A 24,879-nucleotide genomic window follows, 5' to 3' on the forward strand; every position below is an offset into this window, starting at 1 on the left:
TGTGTTTCATTTAAATTAAGAGGATGAAAAGCCGCACATTTCTTATGTGTAGTAAAATTTCAAAGATGTATTAAGCCAGCATTCAGTTGTAAACTTTTGAAAGAACGGTACCATTTCATGCAGTTACAAATATTTCAGAAGTATGAACAACCTCCATTCCTGAGGTGTTCGTAAGGGTGAGGTCTTTTTAGAGTATGTGCAACATGACTCAGGTGGCACCTGACCAGGATTCATCACCAACTTTGGTCCACCAGTTGGCTCATTAGCTTCCCTGGCCTGGGTCAGGCACTAACCAGGAGTGTGACATGAACACTGATCCCTGCCCTCCACTCTGAGGTTCTACCGGATACTGATGGGGGCCATGTTAGTACCTAGATAAAGCTATTACAGGGGAAGCTATGAAGTACTCACTTGCACCAGTCATGTACCTGACCCCTTGTTTCTGAACAGGCAAGTCTGGGCAAAACATGTTAAAGTTTATTATATTTATTGTCTGTCCCACCAAGCCCTATAGCTCAGGCACTGCTCTGGGACATTGGAGAGCTGGCTTCAGCTCCCATACCACAGCCTTCCTGGGTGACTTCGGTCCCCCCCCAGAAGGTGATGCTAGGATGCGCTGGTTAATATTTGGGCAGGCACTAGGATCCCCAGCTGATGGGAGTTATTAAGTACTTGAGATCTGTGAAAGCTGGGAGATGTTCAACCCTCTCTCGGGGAGGCACTTCAGCGCCACACAGAATCTCTGCAGGCTCAACTCCGGGCGCACGTAAACTCCACCGTCTCCCTGTGGGGCCAACGGGCCGGACTTCGCTCCCGTAGTCTTGCAGCGCGGTAACGCCTCTGATTCCAGCGTGTGGGCGCGGAGGGGGAGGGTGCAACTTTGGCCGGGGTAAGTGAGGACCTGCTGTGCCCAGGGCTGCCCTGGGCAGGTCACGTTGCACCGCCCCATCTGTCCCGCCCCCAGCGGTTCCCAGGCCCGCTCTCAAGGCCCAGCAAGTGCCGTAACCTCCGGCCGCCCCCTGCAGGAAAACACGCAGCGCGACTCTGCCCGCCCCGCCCCGCCCCGCCCCAAGGCCGGGCCCCGCCGCACCGGCTCTGCAAGGTCCCAGCCACCCTGCCGCTCCCCAGCCAGCGCCGGGGCAAAGCAGCTCCCCGGGCGGCTTCCCTGGGGAGCGGGGGCGCGAGCCCGAGCGCGGTGAGTGGCAGGCAGGCTGCCCCTGCGCGAGGCGCCAGCTGGCTGCAGCCGCGGCGGGGGCGGGGCCGGGCTGGGAGCGGGGGGCGGGGTCGGCAGCTTCCCCGGCTAGGGCTGCGGGCTGCCGGCGCGGCGCGCTGAGTCTGCGCGCAGCCGCGGGAGGAGCTGGAGCCGGAGCCCAACTTTGCCGGGGACTCTGCCCTGCCGGGCTCAGGTGAGTGTTCGGGGCGGCAGCCGCGGCCCTGAGCCTCCGGCAAGCGGGACCCCCCTCGTTCCGCTGGGCACCGCCACCTCTGAGGGCTGGGTACAGGCCGGCGTGGGGTCTCTCCGTCCTCGCAGTTCTTGGGGGGCTGCCTGCAGCCCCCCCCCGCGGGACCTGGACCCACCGCCTGCGCCCACCCCATTTCCCCAGTTGTGCACCCCCCTGGAGAGCGGGACCCATTGCCTGCGTCCCCCAGCTGTGCACCCCCCTCGGGAGTAGAGACCACCCCCCCGAATCCTCCCCAGCTGTGCACCCCCCTCGGGAGTAGAGACCCCCCCGAATCCTCCCCAGCTGTTCACCCCCCTCGGGAGTAGAGACGACCCCCCCCGAATCCTCCCCAGCTGTGCACCCCCCTCGGGAGTAGAGACCCCCCCCCGAATCCTCCCCAGCTGTGCACCCCCCTCGGGAGTCGAGACCCCCCCCCGAATCCTCCCCAGCTGTGCACCCCCCTCGGGAGTAGAGACCCCCCCGAATCCTCCCCAGCTGTGCACCCCCCTCGGGAGTAGAGACCCCCCCGAATCCTCCCCAGCTGTGCACCCCCCTCGGGAGTAGAGACCCCCCCGAATCCTCCCCAGCTGTGCACCCGCCTCGAGAGCAGGGACCACCCCCCCCGAATCCTCCCCAGCTGTGCACCCGCCTCGAGAGCAGGGACCCCACTTACGAGCCCTCCCAGCTGTGCACCATCCTCCAGAGCGGGACCCACTGCCTGCATCCCCCCAGCTGTGCATTCCCCTCGGGAGCAGGGACCCCACCTACGAGCCATCCCCAGCTGTGCACCCCCCTCGGGAGCGGGACCCACTGCCTGTCTCTCCCCCCCCCTCCCCTTCTGTGCAGTCTGCACAGTGCCCACTGGAAGCAGGACTCGGCACTGGGACCCTGGACCCAGCCCTGGGCAGTGCAGTAAGTTGCATTGTCATGTCCAGCTTCTTTTCTATGAGCAGAGATCCAGGATCTTCCCAGTTTCATCCATTCCCGGGGCTGCTGCTCACTGCGGAAACCTGCCTCCTAACTCTCCAGCCTACCCCACCAGGAAGAGGCTGTGGGGCCCAGACGGTGGCAGCCCCTAAGATGCTCTGTTTCGTCTCAGGTTGTCCTTGCCCCCAACCTGCTAGCCTCGAGCAGCCATCAAAGTACTTGCTGTTCCAGAAGGATACAGCTTCCCTCCCTCTCCTGTGCTGCTACTTTGATGGATGCCCCAGAGTTGCCAGCTTGTAAGTGGTTGGCTACATCAGGAAGGACTGAAACTTTGGGCCCTGCACTGCTGAGTTTCAGTGGGGTGCCCCCAGGAAACTGTTCTGACTGGGACAAGCAAAGCATCTGCTCTTCCTCCCCCTTTTGAGATAGCTGCGGTGGCTCATGAGAGAGTGTGCCAAACACCCTTTTTTGGTAGGGAGTCCCAAACAATCCAGCCTCAAACTCTGTTCCTTGCATTTGTGTTCAGTATTTTACACTCCTTCCTGTCCTTTGCAGGATCACTTTAACTGTATTCATACTTATTCAGAAAGTATTCTGAGCATATACAAGGCTTTATAGGTGCAGGCTTAGGACCTTTTTTAAAACTCGACCCTCACCATCCATCCCCTTTTCAGGGTTTCACAAGCAAATCACCGGGATGGGTATTGTCACTGGACTTGTCTGTTGCTGAGGGCTTTTAACATGAAAAGACAGTGAGAGCACATGAGAGATTAGGTCATTGAATACATACTTGTAATGTTTTGCATTTTTAAAAGGCTGCTCATGTTATAAATCACATGTTGTAAACAAATTTGCCTATTCTACTGGTAACCCTTTCGATCATAAAGGTAAGATTTGTTTTTAAAATCCAGTTCACTTTTGTCTAAGCTCTTTGTTTACTTTCTGTATTTCTTTCAGCTTGGACAGTGAAGTCAGTGAAACTTTTGTTTATACCCAGTTTTACATTCAGACTCTTGGTGCTACAATGGCTGGGTTTTAAACACTTCAGATGAAAGTTTACTTGTTTAAAAACTGTATTAATTAATACTTTTTAATTTAAAAACACTTCTAAAGGGCTGGTATCTTATAAAAACTTTTTTTTATAAAGTTAGAAGCAGCAAAGAATCCTGTGGCACCTTATAGACTAACAGACGTTTTGCAGCATGAGCTTTCGTGGGTGAATACCCACTTCTTCGGATGCAAGACTTGGGTGCATCCGAAGAAGTGGGTATTCACCCACGAAAGCTCATGCTGCAAAACGTCTGTTAGTCTATAAGGTGCCACAGGATTCTTTGCTGCTTCTACAGAACCAGACTAACACGGCTACCCCTCTGATATTTTATAAAGTTATAATTTTTAGCCTAATTGAAGGTGGCAATGTCTCTTTATTTTTTTTATAGTAAGTTACGTTTTCATCCTCCCTGGAAATGCTGGGGAGATGCTTTCCTCACCTGTTGAAGTAAAGAACTGAGAGGAAGTCCCCAAATCAGTTATGGAGAATTCAGTTCACTGTGGCCAGGGAAGAGGATTCTTTCTTACTCTTTACTATCAGGGATCCTAACTTCTGCCTTATTTTCCCCACCCGTGTTCCCTTTTAAAGTAGCAAGGTTAAGTATGAATCCAACTGAGAGAGAACTTTTGTATCATAATGATTAAAAATAATTCTGCTGCTTTATTGGGAAAGGGCATTTTAATCTCTGCATTTTCATGCATCTGTTAAGGCAGAACTGTTTTAGTTATTCGTCTTATGAAATAGAAGTTATAATATAATACAGAAAGCGAGTAGTCACCATTACAAGTGAGCTGTCTAAATTACTTAGTACCTTACAAGGTAAATATTTATCAGACATGTGTATTGCTTTATGAGTTAGGATTTTTAGTGATCGCTATACAAGCAGAATTCAAGTTGTCAGCCCAAATCATTGAAGTCAGTATTTATCTTTGTGACTATAATTAGAGTTAATATTTTTGGGCTATGTGTTTATAGCTTATTTTTATTACACATGGGTATGCATGTTTTTGGAAAATCAAAGATTAGAAGAGAGAGTTTAATAGGCTGACTATGTTAAAGTAGCTTCTGCAAAGTTTGTTGTGCTCAGACTTCAAATTCAGTTAAGTCAGTTTCAGACATGATATGACTTACCACACTTCTTGCTATGGTGACACACATCCTTCTGCTTCCAGTCCTGTAAAAGAAAAAGTTCAGCTAACTTTTTTCTGTAAAGGTTACATATTTAAGGAACGACAAAGAGTCGCACCTGTGGCACCTTATAGACTAACAAATGAATTAGAGCATAAGCTTTCGTGGGTGACAGACTCGTATTTAAGGAACCTTTTACAAAATAGCAGTGACCTTTTGATCTTCATGGGGGAGATTTTCAATGGGCGTTTGGTTCCTAACTGCCCTTTATGCCTTTCAAAATCCACCCCCTTAAAGATTTTGTCAAATGTCTTTCTATGAAACAGTGTTTACTTTGGGGGTGGGCAGGGAGGCAAAAGGAGTTTGCTCACTTTGGATGAAATTCACCCCTATGTATGTAAATCCGAGTCCTTTGGTTAAAAGATTGGGGTGGGGAGTTGGAATTTTTCTTCCCAGCCATCTCATGGGCATGCCTCAGGGTCTGCAGCACATCTTTCATGATTTCTATACGGAGTGCAGATGGGCAGCCACTGTTTTTTGTATAGATATTTGTGCACTGACACAGGTATGAGAGTAGATTTGGTAGTCCCGTCCTCTGATCTGCATTTCAAACAACTGTCCCATCGGTGGTAAACTATTTAGGGGCAGCAGAGAAGCACTAGCTCAGGGGTAGGCAACCTATGCCATGGGTGCCGAAGGCAGCACGCGAGCTGATTTTCAGTGACAGTCACACTACCTGGGTCCTGGGCACTGGTCCGGAGGGTTCTGCATTTTATTTAATTTTAAATGAAGCTTCTTAAACATTTTAAAAACCTTATTTACTTTACATACAACAATAGTTTAGTTATATATTATAGACTTATAGAAAGAGACCTTCTAAGAACATTAAAATGTATTACTGGCACGCAAAACCTTAAATTAGAGTGAATGAATGAAGACTCGGCACACCACTTCTGAAAGGTTGCCGACCCCTGCACTAGCTATTCCTGACAGGGGCGGCTCCAGGCACCAGCGCACCAAGCGCGTGCCTGGGGCGGCCTGCCAGTCGCCGTGAGGGCAGCAGTCAGGCTGCCTTCAGCAGCGTTTCTGCAGAAGGTTCATCGGTCCTGCGGTTTCGGTGGTGGGTATGCCGAAGGTGCGGGGTTGTCGGACCTCCCGCAGGCATGCCGCCGAATCCCCGTTACCAGCGGACCTCCCACAGGCATGCTGACGAAAGCCACCTGACTGCCCTGCTTGGGGCGGCAAAATACATAGAGCTGCCCCTGATTCCTGAATAATTCCATGTGTAAAAGATGCCTTAGCAAGCTTGTCAATGCTTTTATGTTGATTCTGACTTTTTGTACATATTATCAGAACAAGAATCATAACATGTATTTTGGATTAAAGAGGTTTGCACTTTGGTTTTACATAAGATGCATGTCACTTAATTATTAGTGTGTGCTTATTTCTTAATTATAAATTTAACTCTTTGCTTGCAGCTGAAATGGATTCAGATCCTGATCCTTCCTCAAGTCCTTCTCACCCACAGCCACAGCAAGGAAGGTCTCAGCTAAATGCAGCTGCTACTGTGGGCCATAGTGAGAGTAATCAGAAACCTGGTTCACCTTCAGGAGATTCATTGTCCTCTGCAACTTTTTCCCCATCAGCTACCAGCCATTCTAACAGCAGGGACAGAGCTGAAAGAAGTGGTGAGTCTGTAATACTAATTATGCGCGATCTGCATATTCTAAAATCAAGATATTAGAGGTATTGTTGCAATAAACTCCTATACTTGAAGGGACATCTTCAATTTGAAAAATACATTCCTGTGTGAATTTTTTTACATGCTATAAGATGGAAGATGAGAGAGAAATTTTTCTTGTTTGTTTTGTGTATAATTGTCTCTGTTTCCCCTGTGTAGTTTATCTATTTCTCTGTTTGTGTTCACACAGCAACAAGAAACAGAGAGGGGTTTTTAACCACAAAAAATAAGGGGATTCAAGCACATAGGCAATATGATAGCAGCAGAAACTGCTTTTAACTAACTTCTTAAAATTAACTACCGGTAGATTACACATTAGAGAGACAATGAGGGTGAGACAATATTTTGTATTGGATCAATTTCTGTTGATGAAAGAGACAAGATGTAGCACTTACACAGAGCTCTTTTTCAGGTCTAGGAAGGGTACTCCAATGTCAGCTATATACAAGATTGTTATGCATAAGGGGTTAACGCTTGTTGCAAAAGACCATTCAAGGTGAGTTAGGCAGTTAACAACTTTGCCTTTGTAGGACAAAGGAGGGTTAGTGGGTTACAGATTGTTGTAATAAGCCATAAATCCAGTGTCTTTAAGTCCACAATTTTTAGTGGCTAGCAAAGTTATGAAATTAAGCTCTCAGGCTTATCTTTTGAAGGTGTTGTGCAAGGTTTCTGTTGAGGACGAGATCTGAGAGGTTCGATATGCAGTGATTGCTTTGTGAAAAGCGTTCACCCATGGATGATATGGTGTTTTTTCTTTTATTTTTCTGTATGAGTTCATCTGAGAGTATTGTGATTGTCTCGCTTCACCCACTTAGTTGTTGCTGGGGAATTAAATGCCCTAGATGAGGTACACCACATGTTGTGATAGGTATGTATGAGTGTACCTATGCTCTTGAATGAATTCACATGGAAAAATGTGGATGGGTTAGTACAGGGTTGGGCAAACTTTTTGGCCCTAGGGCCACATCAGGTACAGAAATTGTATGGAGGGCAGGTTGGGGGAGGCTATGCCCCTGATCCCCACCCCGACTGCTCCCCAGGACTCACGCATCCTATCCAAACACCCCTGCTTTTTGCCCCCTGACCATCCCCCCTGGGATTCCTGTCCCCTGCTCCCTACCCTCTGACTGCCCCCTATCCAACCCTCCCTGCTCTCCCTGCCTCATGTTACCTGTGGGGTGGGGGAAAGCAGGGCTCAGTGCTTTCCCTGTGCATTTCCCCTGCTCATTTGGCTGCTCTCCCTGGCAGTCAGGCAGGGCTCACTCCCTGTCTGGGCTTGGCTGCTGGGGACAAGGGCCAAACATGCTGGAGGTGGCGGGGGACCCTGGCTTGCTCTACCTCTGTTGCCGGCAGCAGGGCCCAGGCCCCTTGACCACCCTCCTGCAGCCCCCCTGGAACTCTCCCTGCCCCCCACCCTTGAGTGCGCTGCCCTGGACCACCAGGTCACTATAGCCGTGCTGCCTCCAGGCACTGGGGGAACTGCAACTGCAAGGGCGGGAGGAAGGGAAAGGAGCAGAAGGGGATGGGCCAGGGGCTAGATTCCGCCCTGCTCTCCGCACTGGTGGGGAGTTGGGCTGGCTCCTCCGCAAGCCTGTCCTGACCCTGCTCCCTGGCAGGAGCTCGAGGGGCAGAGGGAAGGGTCCTGCAGGCTGGATGTGGCCCACGGGCCCTAGTTTGCACCCTCTGGGTTAGGTATGTAGGAGTTCTGATCAGAATTCATGATACATTTTGAAACTCAAGATGGTGCTTTCAAGTTGCATAGAGAGAGACTTAATAAATTATTAAAAGTAATGGAAAGTGACGGTGCTCTCTCCATAGTTCCTCAATGAGACACGTGTCCATTTGCAGTATTCTGGACCCCTGAAGTCAGGTTTTAAACTTAGTCTGGAATCACACCTACGTACCACACCTGTGTGTTCCAGACTTAACCAGACCACTGTTTTTTTTTTGTTTTTTTAAGCTCTTTTAAGTATTTGCATGACTGAGCCCAGATTTAATTTTTTTATTAATTTTAATTAATATTTATTAATTTATTAATAATTAATACATACTTTTTAATATTAGCTTTAATAAAAAATTTTAATCGGGGCCCGAGTCTTGCAAATACTTACACGCTTGCTTAACTTTACAAATGTGAGTAGTCCTATTGAAGTCCCTGAAATTATTCATAAGCATAAAACTAAGCACCTATATATGTGTTTGGCTGGGTTTCCTGGTAGGGCCTCAGTCCTACAAACTGCTGCTCTTTCTTGTTCTGGGTTTAGGATGGAATTCCATATGAAATTGAAGTGATTTAAGTATATTAATAATCCCAGCTCTAAACGTGTATTTCTCGTTTAGAAGTTCCTAGAGGCCTTAATCAGAAAACAGGGACCCATCATGCTAGGTACTGTACACACAATAACAAAAAAGACAGACCCTGACCAAAGAATCTGTGATCCAAGTAAGAGTTTACAATCTAAGCCACTAACCTTTTGCTTCCCTAACTTCTAACCGTTTAAATTATTGATTCCCCAGAGTGCCACAAAACATAATTTTAAGCAAACACATCTTTGGTTTTATGCCCACAGTTTTCAGATTTAAAGTTTTCACCTAATTAGGGAGGGGTAACTCTGGAATTAAGGCAGTTCCCTTTGGCCAGTGAGCAAATTTTGGGGGGGGAAATGATTTGTTGAATTCCTGACTTTCTAATTTGCATCCTTAATATATCATTATCAGTTTTCTAATCTCGCCCACTAATTAAGTAGTACAGAGCTGTTGAAGAATTGACACTTTTGACGTTAATTACGTGATTATTAAGTTAGGATTAGAGCTAGCAGGTACTTGTTTCCCCTCTCCCTCATCCCCCAGTTTCTTAGTACTCTTCAATGTGAAGAAGAGAATAGCAACACTATGAAAAATGTAGCATTGAAATGTATCAGCTTTTATTATAGTATCATTTTAAAACAGAAAGGCATGGCTTCTATTCGTGTATTATGCAAAATTATGAAAATAAATACCTCCTATCAATCTACTGGTATTCTATATAAAGGATGCTGGCAGGTATGATATTCTCCCTTTCCAGTCAATCTGGGTAATTTCTGATTCTGTATAAATGTCTAATTTTATAAAATCCTACTAAACTCTTTGTCAAATACTGAGGGGCCTGCAAAGAGATGTAATTGAGACAAACATAGAATATCAGGGCTGGAAGGGACCTCAGGAGGTCATCTAGTTCAACTCCTTGCTCAAAGCAGGACTAATCCCCAGACAGATTTTTGCCCCAGATACCTAAATGGCCCCCTCAAGGATTGAACTCGCAACCCTGGGTTTAGCAGGCCAGTGCTCAAACCACTGAGCTATGCCTCCCCTGATGCATTCTGTTAATTTAAAAAAAGCATTTACTTTGATTTTAAATATGTTGCTTCTCCATTTTATTGAATGTGCTCTTGTTCTTGTATTATGAGGATAAACAGGAGCATCTGAATAACCTGTATAATCATTTTGTATACGTCTATTATGTTTCTTCTCTAAATTATGTATGTTAATCCTTTTAACTCTCCTCATTTTGGAAGTCTTTTTTGATACTTCTAATCACTTTAGTTGCCCTTTTTTCTGGAACCTTTCTCTTTCTTTTACTACTCTTGAGATATGAGAAAAACTGAATTCAGTATTGAGGGTGCAGGCATACCATCAATTTATATAGTAGTAGTATGTTTTCGGTATGATTCTCTGTCCCTTTCATAACTTACCCCAACATTTTGTACATTGCTGAAGATTAAGCACTTGTTTCCATTGAACTGTCTACCAGGATGCCTGAGTCTTTTTCCTGCCTGATTGATAACATTTAATTTAGGCAATGTGTCTCTCTGGGTCAAATTATTTAATGCGCTATGCATTTCTTTGCATTTTTCTACAACAAATGCTACCTACCATAATACTGGTTCCTTGGATTTTGGGGAAGGAAAGTCCCCCCTCAAAAGGAAAGTCCTCCCCCCATCCCTCCCAAAGTAACACCAAACGTACAACAAAACCCAACCTAAAGCCTTATTTGAAACAGGGAATAAAGTTCCCTCTGCCACAACTTGACACATTAAAGTTTAAACATAAAATAGGGATATGGATAGAGTTTTAAAGAGATTCTGGTTACAAAGAAGAATAGGTTACTCAAAATGCATTAATGTTTTTTGCAAAGTAGTAACACTGAAAGAGAAGGTATTCCCAGTGGAGAAAGATGGAAATCAGAATATCTTAAAGTTGTTTTTAAGTGGAGAGATTCTTTGTTGCTGATGGGCCACGGAAGAATGAGGAATCCAGGCTGTAAGTATCAATCTTGAATTATATAGTCTTTCCGTTTTTGAAAGGAAAAACATAAGATAGCAGGCTCCTCATGGAGGGGCAAAGGTTGACTTTTTACTTGGGTGGATTAAGGAGTCAGTAACTTGGAGCAGCTGCTGTGTGTCATTAATACCTTTTTGGTGGTGACTGAAACTGTGAACAGGTAGAGGAGAATGGAAAAGTCCACCAAAGTGTAATTCAGAAATATATGCAGAGCTGCTTATTGTAGAATAACTCCAGATGAAATACAGTTAGAATTTGCAAAACATTAAAGGTACTGACCACTTTCAGCTGACTCATTACATATATTTTACATATTTCTGTCAACTCTACAGACTTAAATTTGTAGTTGAAGTGATTTAGAAGCAGTAATTTCTGAGTAGTAATGACTTAGACTTATTGTGAGGAGGGAGAATTTATATACACTATGGTTCTTTTAAGAATGTTACTTTAAAACACGCTTACAGTATCAAGCTCTGTATGCCTTGATAGTATGGTATAAACATATTGGCACTTTGTCTGGGATGGCCTACGTAACTCCCTTGTGACTCTAGCACTTCCATACGCCTGCCAATAAAATTTTAGAGCTATTTAGCTTAACAAAGAGAAGATTATGAGATGACTTGATTAGTCTATAACTGTCTGCTTGGGGAACAAATATTTGATAATGGACTCTTCAGTGTAGCAGCGAAAGGTAGAACATTATCCGATGGCTGGAAGTTGAAGCTAGACAATTTGAGACTGGAAATAAGTCATACATTTTTAACAGTGAGAGTAATTAACTGTGGAACAATTTACCAAGGTCTTGATGGATTCTCCATCACTGACAATTTTTAAATCAGGACTGGATGTTTTTCTAAAAGATAAACTCTTGGAATTATTTTGGAGAGATTCTGCAGCCTGTATTATATAAGTGGTCAGATTAGATGATCACAATGGCCTTGGAATCTATGTATCTGTGTAGTATATTTTCCCTAACTTCATCTGTATATGCTGTGTTTAAGGGTATAATAACCTTATGGAGATGTCAAGAGAACTTGTGTTTTCTGGGTAACTTCTTTCTCTTGATCTAGGGGATAGTCCTGCAAGGTGCTAAGCACTCTGCCCCAATCCAACAAATACTTAAGCACATGCTTAACTTCGAGAATACAAGTAGTCCCCTTGGATCAAGCTCTTGTGTTGAGGGATCTTGCATCAACAAGTCATGCAATTTCTCAGTACCTCTATTAATTTGCTGTTAGGGAATCTGTTTGCTTTTCAAACGTTTTTCAAATAGTTGATTTCACAGTGGGTGGTAACAATAACATGAGGTTTCTTTATATAAATCAGTACTGATTTGAATGTAAACCTCAACATGCAACTGGCAGAGACTCAGCAAACCTAAAACATAGAGTCTGTTTTCAATAGAACAAACTTTCTCTCCCATCTCCCACCTCCCCCTGTCAGGAATGGTTAAAGTCTTTCTGGAGAGCACCTGCAGAAATAAGTTTGTGTATAAATTAGGAATGGGAGAAATGGTTCTGGCTGAATACTAAATAAAAATCAGAGTAGTTAACTTTCTATTGATTTAGCAAAAAATGTGCCTTGACAGGGAATTTGTCAGTGAATGATGTGCATACATGATTGATTAAGGCTTCTGGAGCTTGGAATCAATGAGTCATCTGTATACGTGTCTGCAATATACAGGAAAGCTAGTAACTGCTTAAAACAAAAACAGTCCTGGCATTCCTCAGAATTGCAAAAGGCAGTGAAAGTACACAGTACCTTGGAGAACATGGGAATTGGCTACAAAGACTAGTCTGGACCCTGCGTCCCACTTACGATAACTTTTATGTGGTAGCTTGCAAATAGCTTTTGACCAGTTAATGCAACAGTCTCTCCTAAAGGATAAGGTGTTGACTGATAAGCTTCCTCCCCATTAATGATAGGGACATCCTGGGGCCTGGAGAAAGCCAGAGAATGGAGTGAAGGAGATTGTTTTTGTGCATATTCCCTTGTACACAGCAGAAATACTTACCTGCCATGGCCATTGTGTTCCACCACTCAGCAGGGTTTGAGGGGACTAGTAGGCAAAGGGGGGATTCAGAAAGTGTAACAGTTTGTTTGGGGAGTTTGAAAAGATTTTGAAGATGTTATGGCTTTAGGGTTTAAGAATTAGGTGCGTTTGCTCTTACGGGCATTTTGTTTATGATAAGTCTATTAGAGAAGAGAAATAGGTTTCTGGAATCCTGAGCAGTCAGATGAAGTCAAGACTATAACAGGGTTAAAAAAAGAACTAGAGAAGTTCACAGAGGATAGGTACATCAATGGTGATTAGCCAGGATGGGCAGGGATGGTGTCCCTAGCCTCTGTTTGCCAGAAACTGGGAATAAGCAACAGGGGACGGATCACTTGATGATTATCTGTTCTGTTATTTTCGCCTCTGGGACCAGACCTGAGAATGTAGATGTGAGTGGCTTAATATATATGGAGGATAGCGTCTCCAAAGTTAGTTGCAGCCATTTTCAATTATAAAATTTAATATTAATTCCTCTGGTAACTCCTGTCCCAAAAGATATTTATGCTTTTCATTTGTGGAGTTAAGTATCTTTGACAACTATAGCATCTGGAGGTAATTTTATAGAGTAAAACGTTAAAATGTTTTTTTTGGGGGGGGGGGAGGGGAATAAGTTTCTAATGTTTCTTTGTATCCCTCTGTCTGCCCTACAAAATTCTCATTATACTACAAAAATTAAAACACGGGGAAGTTTTGATATTGGCAGATGCAAGGAGTGGCCTTCAAGACCATCCATTATTTGAAAACTAGGTACAAATATTTTCCAGTGAAGCTGACTGAGAATACTTTCTTTCACTACTGCCAAAACAGCATCGGCTACTCCTCAAAAGTGAAATGAAATTCCAAGGTCTTGTTTTTTGTGGTGTGAAATCTGGTTTTCTGAGATTTCTGGTAACTGACCCAAATCAGTACTATTATTTTAAGGTTGTAATCTAATAATTAATCATTTGACCATTAATGTAATGGTCAAAGGTGTAAAGTTCCAGTGGTTTGAAGTTGGAAAAATCAAATTGGATGTGACACAGCTTTTATCCATGAGAGTAATTAACTGGTGGAACTTCCTACATTGATCATTACTTGGAATCTTTAAACTGAGTTTGTGTGTCTTTCTTAGAAAGATGCTCTATTTCAACTGTAATTCAGTACTATTCACTTATGTAATAATGGAGGAATAATTCCCTCCATTTCTGGAATTATTGAAATTGTGTGTTGTGCAGGAGATCAAACTGGATCATAGTTGTCTCTTCTAGCTTTAAAATCTATGAATGTATGAGGGGAATGCCAGATTTATGATCTTAACTATTCAAGCGCTTGGATTTCTTAAATTCTGTAATAAATTTTAAGTAAAAATTATCCATTGTTTTTAAATAAAGATTTTGTTTTATGGGCTATATTAATGACTTATTAGACAATATAGAGATCAAGAGTTTGGTGAGGGATATGTCTGCAAAAAGAATCTTGTGCAGGGAAAAAAAGGCATAGCTGTTTTTATAATTATAGTTGTGTGTGTGAATTATTTTAAATGACTTAAATGTTCATTGTACAATAATAGCTACACTGGAAAGAAATGCAAATTTTTTTTGTAATGCCTTTAGAATCTTGCTTTTTTTGATAACTTTTAAAATATGTAGCCTATATGATATCACCGCTTTCATTTTTCCACCTACACACTTTTTTTACTGCGCTCTTCATGATTTATCCTCATTTTGTGGGGCTGCAGAACTTGCTCCCTTTGGAGCTTAATGCGATTTGATGATTTGCAGTTGTGGTGTGACTAAGACAATTAACATAACTACAAAGACACTACTGCTCCTGGAGAAAGCGGGACTGAGTTTCTAGACTCTTAACAGCCCTGTCAGTGTGCCCCTACATGATACTGAAAATGGAATGTCTGACAACATTCATCATGAAAATACTTTATTCACAGTATTAAAAATATATATATATTCCAGGCTTCATTTGCTCAACAAATTGAAATGCTGCTTGAAAGGTTACACTAACTGTGCCTTTTATAGTATTAAAAGGCTTTATATTAAATTTTATTTACTAGTATGGTTAGTATTGTCTGTTAAGCTGCTTTCCTTATGCTTTGACCTGGGTTCTGAGACTCAGTGCCATGGCTTTAGTGTAAACTGTAGCCCATAGAACTAGCTTTCGCATTTTATTTTACTTAGCAGTAATGCAAGAAACCAGCAGGCCTGTTTCCTGTAAGACATTGGCTTAAACAAGTTAGCATAAGGCTTGAGACCTGTGAACTTCAGCATAGATAGATGGCCCAACTGTTGCCCCAAGGTTTTGGAGAACTGGGAATAGAGTGTTTAAGGAGGAGGTTTGTATATAAAGATACCAGGCAACAGCAGGAACGTTAAACTGATATCAGGTTTGGATATTTTAGGACAAAATTGTTGGCAGATGCCTAACCACACATTTGCATTGGCAATTAATTGACATCTATGGTCATAAGGTAAAGCCATTAATATGGTAACCTATAAGATAAAGGCACCCCAACATTATTAGAGTGAGGAAGTTAGATGTGGAGATGGGAGGCTGGGTGTCTGCATGAATATTCATGACAGTAATCTTTAGCCCCTATAATAGACCAGGCCATTATGTAGAGAGAGTTGATCAGGTAGGTCGATCTGGATCTGGATCATTGGACTTGATTGGCATGTCAGGGACAGAGCGAGTCTTTTCTCTATCACTACCATATCAAAGGAAGCATGTGAGTATATAGGTATATGAGCATATGCCAAGAAAGATATCAAAGATATCACTAATTCTGTATTACTGCTATTTATTTATTTGGTTTGGAGCTTTCTTGTATTTTCTAATTGTGCTTTGCTTTGCCCTCAATGTGAGTGTTGTTGCTGTACACGATGGGGTTTCCCACCAAATTTTGAACTTGTTAATTTTAATTCTGTTGTATCTGATTCTGGGACTAAAACCCTGCTACCCCCAGCTCTTTAAATCGGTGTTCATCGGCAATCAGGAATAATTATTAACCACTAAAGAATCAGACTACAAAATGTATCCTACACGTGCTGCAGTTACACCTTCCAGCTGCAGTGTGGACATACCCTACCCTCCAGTTGCAGTGTAGACATACCCTAAGATCATGTAACATGGAAGCTGAATTTGTGGAATTAAAACATGATATTGCACCTTTATATATCACCTTGATATTGCAATGAGATCTGCTTTGTTAGACCTCTGTGCCTGCACAGAGCTCAGTTGGAACCAATAAGTCTTGAACCCACCCATGCAAAAAAAAGTCTACCCTCATGAATGAGCAGCTAGTGAGTTCAAGGCTAGAGCTAGCTGAAGAACAGCAGTAATGTTTTGCAAAAATAGGTTGTGACCATCTCCAGTCAGGGCCTGTGTCAATGTGCATGCTTTCCTTATACTATAAAGCATGTGTGTGAACATAATGCTCAAGATCTGCTTTTAAATACTTCATTCCTATATAGGCACAATGCAGAACAGTAGAGAACTTTTTGGAACCTGTGGAATGTGAGTAGGAGTATTTCTCCAGGGAGGCTGAAACTGGCTCTTCAGAATGCTTAATAGTACAATCTGATGACACTTAAAAGCTATTAGAACACTAATTTTTGTTACAGAATGTACAGATCACTCTTCAAAAAGTGCATTGATAATAGTCTAAATCTGCACCAGAGAGAACCATTTTAAATCATACTTCTAGCAATCTCGCCCTCCCAAGGGACTATATGTCAAACTCCTTACTTTTACATATATTTTGTAGCTACGTTTTCCGCAGCACCTGTTTGTAAAGTAAATCTTTTATTTTGTCATATGTTTTTATCTGCATCTAGAATCTGGATGGGAGTTTAAAAGTAGCTTATTTCATTGCTCAAACCATCCCAATTAAAGAACCACAGGCTGTTACTGGATAGAGTGCAATGCAGCATCACTTTGTAATTCTCTCTTTTTTTTTCTTTCTTCTGAGTGGTGCTACTTCCATCCTAAACAAACACACACTATTTTTGTTTTTGAATTCTCAACATGTGGGATGAGAGAGATTGCCATCTCAGCTCAATATTATTATGAGGGGTAGCTAATAGTGACCCTATACTTAAGGCTACGATTTTGGCATGGGTATTTTTGTAAAGTCACAGATTGGACATGGATAATAAACAATAAATTGTGGATTTATTGAAGCCAGAGTCCCTCCGCTGCAGGGCTGAATTATTGGAATTTGCAGGAAGTCATGGAGGTCTTGTAAAATCACAGAATCTGTGACTGACTCATAGTCTTACCCATAGTCTGCCTAGCTCTTTCCATTATAAAATATTCTTGTTACCTTTTCTTTGAGAAGCTCTCAGCCCTCCATTGTTTGCAGCAGGCCTTTGATGTTTGGCAAAGGGAACTCCCTCAGGAAACAAAAGTTCCTTTTCATGTCCGATTAAATTCCATTCAGCTTTTGCTGACTGAGGAAAGTGTTAAACAAATTCCCATTTCCTTCTCTTGCTTATATTCTTCAGGAAAATTCTGTCTGTCTGCCATAACTGAACATATAAACATTCTAAGCTGCGTTGATGCTGTCCTTAAAGCAACAGCAGCAGACGCTGTACTAGTAACAGTTGGAAGCTGTTACAGCAGCTGGTGGTGGTGGAGGAGGAAGAACATAAGAACAGCCGTACTGGGTCTGATCAATGGTCCATCTAGTCCAGCATCCTGTCTTCAGCAGTGACCAAAACCAGAGAATCAGAGGGAACAAACAGAACAGGGCAATTTATCGAGTAATCCATCCCTGTCTTTCCCTCCTGTCTTCTGGCAGGCAGAGGTTTAGGTTGCCCTGAGCATGGGGTTGCATCCCTGATGCTCTTGGCTAATAGCCATTGGTGGATCTATCCTACATGAACATCTTTTTTGGATTCAGTTATATTTTTGGCCATCACAACATCTCAAGGCAATGCGTTCCACAGATTAATTGTGCATTGTGTGAGAAAGTACTTGCTCTTATTTGTATTTTATCGGGTGCCTCCTGGTTTTTGTATTGAGTCAGAGGGCAAAAAACACTTTTCTGTTCACTTTTTCCACACCATTCATGACTTTATAGACCTCTATCATATCCACCTTGGTCAGCTTAGAAAATAGATGACTAGCTCTAATCCTTTTAGTCTCTCCTTGTTTGGAGCCATTCCATACCTTTGACCATCTTGGTTGCACTTCTCTGAATCTTTTTCCAGTTCTGCTATATCCTTTTTGACAAGGGTTGACCAGAACTGGACACAGTATTCCAGGTGTGGGCACACCATGGATTTATATAGTGACATGATGCTATTTTTTTCTTATTTTCTTTCCCTTTCCTAATAGCTCTTAACATTGTTAGCCTTTTTTGATCGCTGCTGAACAGTGAGCTGAAGTTTTCAGAGAACTAGGCATGGTGACTACAAGATTTCTTTCTGATGTGAGTTAACAGGAACACATTATGACTTAATGCTTCCTGTACAACTCTTATTTGACCCCCCTTGCTTGTGAGTTTTATCAGGGCAAGTGCCAGATTTGTGGCAAGCATCTTTGTACATGATGCAAAAACACTCATATTTACATTTTTCTAGCTATGTATTAAATAGACTGGAAGCTAGTTACTATTGGCCAAGTGTGAACTTAACTTGCATATTTACACATATAGCTGCAGTTGATTTCTTGGCTCTCCTTGACTATGAGAGGGTGTTTCTGAAGTATCTGCTGTGATGTTAAAATGTGAATCTAGTACAGAATTTTTCATATTTTGCCATCTAAAATTTTTCCAAACACTGATTTCTTCCTCCTTCTACAAGTCCTTGTCACTTTCTCCTCTGAGCCCACATACGATGCTTGTAGTCGTGATCATGAAAATTGGGTATGCCAAACAGGTTTCCCTCATACACTTAGTGTGGGTGTCACCTAATGCATTAAGATCTTTTGTTCAATAGTATTTTCCATGCAGTGTTAACATTCACTTGTAAAACCTATAATTTCTTTTAAAGTTACATATACTGCAAATGAATATTTTACCTCCCTTATTGCTTCCTGTTTGAGAAGCTTCTTTAGTGCACAAGTTGGTGCTCATGTCATCTAATTATTTATTGAAGTTTCCAGTCCAAAAGGACTTCAGATCCTTGACCTGTGTTTGTGTAATACACTGGCTTGGTATGTGTGAAAGCATGACTCCCTCTAGCCCCACTGACTGTACAGCTGATCACTTTCTCACAGCCAAACAAGACGTTCTTTAGCTCAAATGGTAAAGGCTCATGATTTTTGATTTTGAAGGTTGTGGGTTTGACATCCCTCCTACACCTAGAAACCCCTCCGCCCCATATGTAGGCTGCTATAGTTGGTAAGTAGGTACCCAGTAAACATGCTTATTTCTCCTTCCTTTGTGCTTTGTACTGCATTATCTCTCTATGTATGTTAAATAACTTTAATTTAAAAAATGACCTGGAAAGCTTTTTTCTTTTCCTGGGGGGAAAGCGTTGTCTAGTGGGTAGAACAGGGATAGGAGGCAGTTGTTGGGGTTATTATTTCTGACTGCCACTGATTTATTATTGTGACTTTATGCACATCACTTAATCTCTACCTGTTTCCTTACCAGTAAAAGAAGAATATTAATACCTAACCTTTCGTAAAGCACTTTAAAATTCACAAATGGAAGGGACCCACCTGCTACAGTAGAGGGCAACATATAAATACCTGTAATATAAAATGCAACATGCATTAAAGAAAAACAATGGTAGTATGTTCTGAAGTATGTGTTAATATGTCTGTGTAATATACTTTCTGCTGTTCAGCTTTAAATTGATGTATGTGACTAGAGTCAACTTAGTTACTGTGACTGACTTAGACTTCCATCTTGCCCTACAATGGGAATGGGTGAATCTGGAATTCCGCTGCCATTGACTTGCGCTGTGAAATTAGACAGGATAATATATATATAATATAGTATAACCTATAATCATAGGTATTTCTGCCCTTTTTAGTTTTGGTGAACCTAGGAAATCTTTTACATCTTAGACTCTTGCATCAGAAAGGCTTGCCCCTTCCAGATGTATATGCTCTTTTTTGAACATTTATATAGTTTAATCTTGTGACCGCTGTAATACTTTGGTCTAATTGTGGTTGTTGGGTATAGTGTGAAGGTGTTCAGTGGTCTGTGCTATATAGGAAATCACACATCATGATCTGGTCGTCCTGTCTGGCCTTAAACTCTGACTCTGTTAATGCTGAAGAGGATTATCTTGCTGTCTCCCGAAGATGGTGTTCATACACAGTGCTTAATCAAAGTTTTCTCACCATATTTTTTACTTAGATGTTATGCAGTAAAAACATCACAAGCTCAATCTGACTAGGAGACACATAGCAGACTTCTGGCTTCTGTAAATTAGCAAATAAATGAACAAATATGGGGGAGGTGGGGGAGAGGATGTACTGCATCATAATTAGGCTTGGAAGGATTAGATTTTTATTTGTAAATGTTGGTAAATGTCCGTTTCACCCAACACCCACAAACCCATGAAAAAATATTTCTATTGATCATAATTGAAATTGACCGATAGGCAAAATAATGCTGCTTGAGAATTTAATAGAGTTTGATTTAAGGTTATTTACTATGCTTGTTTTGACAAATGATGTTGACAATTTGTGTTTTAATGGCTATAAAGCTTAAACTTTTTAATCTGTCTCTATTCTCATTAAATAATTATTGTCTTTGCCCCATAATTTCCTGTGATTATGAAAATTTAAATAAACTTCTGCAAAAAATGCTTAAAAATAAACATAGATAATATCTACCAAAATTATAACAAATCAGATTCTGCCAAGCCTAATCATAATGTGCTTTTCATTTTCACAAATGTAGTTTAATTATCCTTAGTATTTACTAGTAAATGCAGTGTAGTCGTGTTTTTAATACCTAAGATTTTACTACCATATTCTCTATTAAATTTTGCAGATAAGTGGAATGGGATGGCTGGGGGATAGATGCTGTAAAAATAAGTGCCTGCTTCTACTGAAGTTAAGGATAACTTTCACATAATTTATTGTAACATATTTGAGTGCCACTCTGCGTTAGTCTTATTAAGACAGGTTATAGTTAATGGATATTTAACAAATATATTTTTACATAGTTGTAAATGTAATTTATGTCTTTATTTTTTTCAAGCAAGTACCATATGTGAAGTACTGTATAAAATTCTAAAAACCAAATAAGGATAACGGTCTGGTAGCTTTGCTCTACTTATTCTATTATATAAAAACTATATTTACATTTAGCTTGTATTTTGAAAGTCTTTTATGAGAATTTATATAAACGTGTTTATCTTTTGACAGAAATTGGTCTAATAGCCGTATCTCAATAATAGCTTAAAATCTGATTTCAGTTAGTTTGTTGAAACTTGGAAGAGTTTTTAAAAAAAAATTGTACACAATTCCTGATTTTGTGAAATATACCACCTCTTATAGGTTTCATTTTGGGGGTTTTTCAATAGCCGTTCACAATGCATTTCTGATTAAATAACTCTGAATCCTCCTTCTGAAGCATATTTGATGTGACAGCTTTAACCTTTAAATGAAACACTTAAATGCCTACAGTAAATACTTCAGCAGCCATCCAGGGATCAAAATATCTTTTAGTAACATGAGGGCATAAAAGCAGCAGAGTGGAAAATCTGCATCTGCTCACTCCCATGCACTTCAGAAATCGTTTGTATTTGCCTCAACTTCGACACACTTCTTTAGCGCACAAATGATGTGAAAAACTAGTAGCCCATATTTTGGACCCATTTCTTTAGACCCTTCTGGGTGTTTGTTTCCTCTTGGTTTGTGCAATATTTGAAGAGAACACTTTGTTTTCTGAGTAAGTCTTTTGATGTTTGTATTCAGCTTAGGGGAGTTCAAGAAATAAAACTGGCTTCTAAATGGGAGCAAAATATTGTAAGTAAATGTTTACTTAGTATAATGTGGATTTACCATATGACAAATTACGTGACGGATGCTGTCCTTCTATAGACCAAAAGGGTAAAGATGACCTGACACCTTTCTGTAGCAGCCTGCAGAAAAATGGTCATCATTCAGTTTAGTGACTGCCATTTATTGTGTTCCATTGCAATGGCGAGCTAAGAAAAGCAAAAAGGTGCTTCACAAAAAATCTTGTGCCTGAGATAACTTTATTGCCCTTTATAGTTAATTTATTATAGCAACTGTTATGCATCGAAAATCATCTGACAATAACATTACATTTCAAAAGGAATTCTCTAGCTACGGTATTTATATGGCCCTCATCCCAATAGCATCTGAACACCACATAATCTTTAATATATTTATATCAGAAGAGAGAAGTGGCTGGGAAGCTGAGGCACAGAGAAATTAAGTGATTTGTTCAAGTTCATAGAGAGGGAGTCCATGGCAGAGCTGGGAATTGCACCTGGAACTCTCAAATCAAACCAGGATATCTCACTTTCCAGGCTACTGCCCTATCTACTGAAAACTGTCCTTTCTCTCTGCTTTATCTTGTAGGTGGGTTACAAGTAACACCTGCCCAGTTGTCTTCACTTGCATCCTGTCACATGAATGATCATCCCTCAGGCCAATGCTGTTATGTAGAGCAGTAACTGATAGATGTCTCTACTGATACCAAACAGCCAGAAGAATCTGTATTAATTATCAGAAAAGATGCATGAAATTTTATGCATGGAGCATTCATTTTTTCTGGAAAATTTTTATATTCAAGATGGAGTAGAATTTGGCATTTAAAAAAATTCAATGTTTTTAGTGAGGCTGGAAACTAAAAGCTTTTACTGACAGCATTCCCATTGTAACACTTTAGTGTGGGAGTAATACACATCAAGAGGTTTTCTAATGAAATGCATGTTAAGGAACAAGGATGATAGATTACAAACTGTCACTGAACCATTTTAAGATTACCATAGTTGCTCTTGTGTGGTGTTTGTCCTCCCAATGTTTGAAAAGTTGTTGTTTCCATCATCCATTCTAGTTCTCAAATGTTTCTTGGTGCTTTTAACTTCAGTGGTTGACCTAAATTGGCAACCACCCAACTTGAATCTTTTACACTTTATCCCTTCATTCAATCTTTTGTGTCAGGCCTGCCAGTAGACAAAGGAAACATACTGTTTCTTCTTTCAAATCTCAATAAGGCTAATGTTCTGCTGGTCTTTCTTGCTAATATTTTAAGCCTTGCTCAGTTAGTCTCTCCAGAACATGCCAGATGTGGGCTTTTCACCTCTGTTCTACCACTACAGAACACAGCCTAAGGATGTAATCTTAATTGTTTATTATACCCACCATCGTTCCCATCTATTGATGTTTATAGAACATACGTGGAAATGAGATATATTGCGATATTTTTGTATGAAGTGAGGTTCAGAGTGGCCTATTGGGTTAGAACAGGATGCTGAAAATCAGATCTGAACTGTAGTCCTGTCTTTGCATCTGGCCCATCGCATGGTTTTTGACAAATCGCTTTCGGTGCCTCATTTTGTGTTGTGTTTAAAAACAAAAAAATCACTTAACTTTTTGTAAAGTGTATTGAGATAATCTGAACAGTGCTCAGACTTAGTGCTACCAAACCAGTTATAGTGGTTTTCCCTTTAGAGACTTTCCAATTTTGCTTTAGATAACTAAGTAACACTGCTACAGTATTTTCACTTTATCCAAGAAGTGTAATGAGGGATAGAAAAATGTTGGGGATGGGGACCAGGACCAGTATGGCTGCAAATTATGATTAAACTAAAGCTGTCTTTATTTTAAAAATAAAAATCAGAAAGAGAGGCGTAATCTTTACCCATGTTTTATGACTGAGATAGGTAGAGTGAGGTAAATTCCAGTTTCTTTAAACATTATGCGGTTTGTTTTCAGTAATTTCTTTGTTTGTAAGTTGAGCCCATGAGTGGAGTGCAGCAGCTGAGCATTGCCATCTGGAAAGTCATCCACTTCAGTGTTCAGCTCTCTAGGTTATATCTAAAATAAAGAATACTTATCAGTTAATTTAAGTGGGATAATATTTACTTGTTTTGCACTAATATATGAATCGTTATCTGAAAAGATAAAGAACTGGATGATGATAGTGATTGATGATTATGTACACCATCTAGCCAGATGACATACTATAAAATATTAGACTTCTATCAAGTAGAGGTTGGTAGACAAAACTATGACATGGTGGAGGTCTCAGAGTACTTATTTCATGGTGTGCTCGTGTTAAAATATAGCCAGTTAAATGAAACAATTGACTTCCTGCCAGATCTTAATTGGAAAGAGTACCAGTGAGGTTTAGAGGTTCTGAAATGCTGTTTTGGTGTGATTTTTATTTAGCTAATTTGCAATTTTGTGTGTTGTCCTCATATCTCCCCCTTCTTTGAAAATAACTGACATGATACAGTGCCTCATTTAGATGGCATGCTTGCTGAAGCCCTCCATTATTGCCATCCATGTTATACAGAGGCTGAGGTCAGTTTCTTTGAGAGGATACCAGCATGTTTCTCTAAATCTCTTCCTATGATTATGAAACAGTTACTAACCCTGTCTTCTCATTCTGCTTATGCCTTAAATATGAAGCTTACCCAGTATAGTGCAGTGCCTGCTGACCTTGTAAGATTGTGTGGTGCAGGTGAGGTTTTGGAATCAGCTTTGGAACTTGCAGCTCACATGTGGCTACGGTAGAACTGGTTGGGAATCTTTTGACAAAACAGTTTTTCAGCAGAAATTAAACTTTTAGCAGGAGTGTATCATGGAGTAATAGTTGGTATCTGCTACAGACCACAAATCATGCTAAGGAACAGTATGACCATCTTCTTATGCACCTATGTATAACGTGTAGAGGGGAAACACTGTGTAATCATGGGGGATTTCAGTCTGAGTGACATTTTGCTGGAGATCTGTTGCTGCCAATACTAAAAAAAAATCCTTGGAATTTCTAAATTCTATAGATGGCAGTTTCCTAACTTAAAAAGTGTTGCAGCCAACCCAAGTGGCTTCTTTCTGTTAGGGCAAGGTCTAATAAAGAGGAATGATCACAGAACTAAAAATTAATGTTGGATTTAGATTCACTTACTCAGCAGACAGTCTAACAAATTTATTACGTCAAAACATTCAGCAAGTGTACAGTGCAATGGACAATACAGCTTAAACCTCTCTTTGTTACACGAACCTCGGTTACACAAACTTATAAATAAGTCTTTTGTTATCTTTTCTTGTACATACG

The 24,879-nt window shown here is 41.2% G+C and overlaps 1 protein-coding gene across 5 annotated transcripts in view; it reads left to right on the plus strand.

Annotated features, from left to right (window-relative positions):
• Positions 1 to 715: 715 nt before the first annotated feature.
• WFS1 (wolframin ER transmembrane glycoprotein) overlaps positions 716 to 24,879 on the plus strand; it is a 45,977-nt gene continuing 21,813 nt past the window's right edge. Inside the window, exons 1-2 of one of the 5 annotated variants that reach the window (XM_045019293.1) lie at positions 716 to 889; positions 6,027 to 6,236. In XM_045019293.1, the coding sequence (XP_044875228.1) occupies positions 6,032 to 6,236 (205 nt within the window). In that variant the 5' untranslated portion in view covers positions 716 to 889; positions 6,027 to 6,031. Of the gene's footprint in view, positions 890 to 1,078; positions 1,196 to 1,306; positions 1,407 to 6,026; positions 6,237 to 24,879 lie in introns of those variants that run through there. The other 4 variants (XM_045019297.1, XM_045019295.1, XM_045019294.1 and 1 more) reach the window with 4 other exon arrangements.

This window comes from Mauremys mutica, chromosome 5, assembly GCF_020497125.1.
Source record: "Mauremys mutica isolate MM-2020 ecotype Southern chromosome 5, ASM2049712v1, whole genome shotgun sequence".
NCBI lineage: Eukaryota > Metazoa > Chordata > Testudines > Geoemydidae > Mauremys > Mauremys mutica.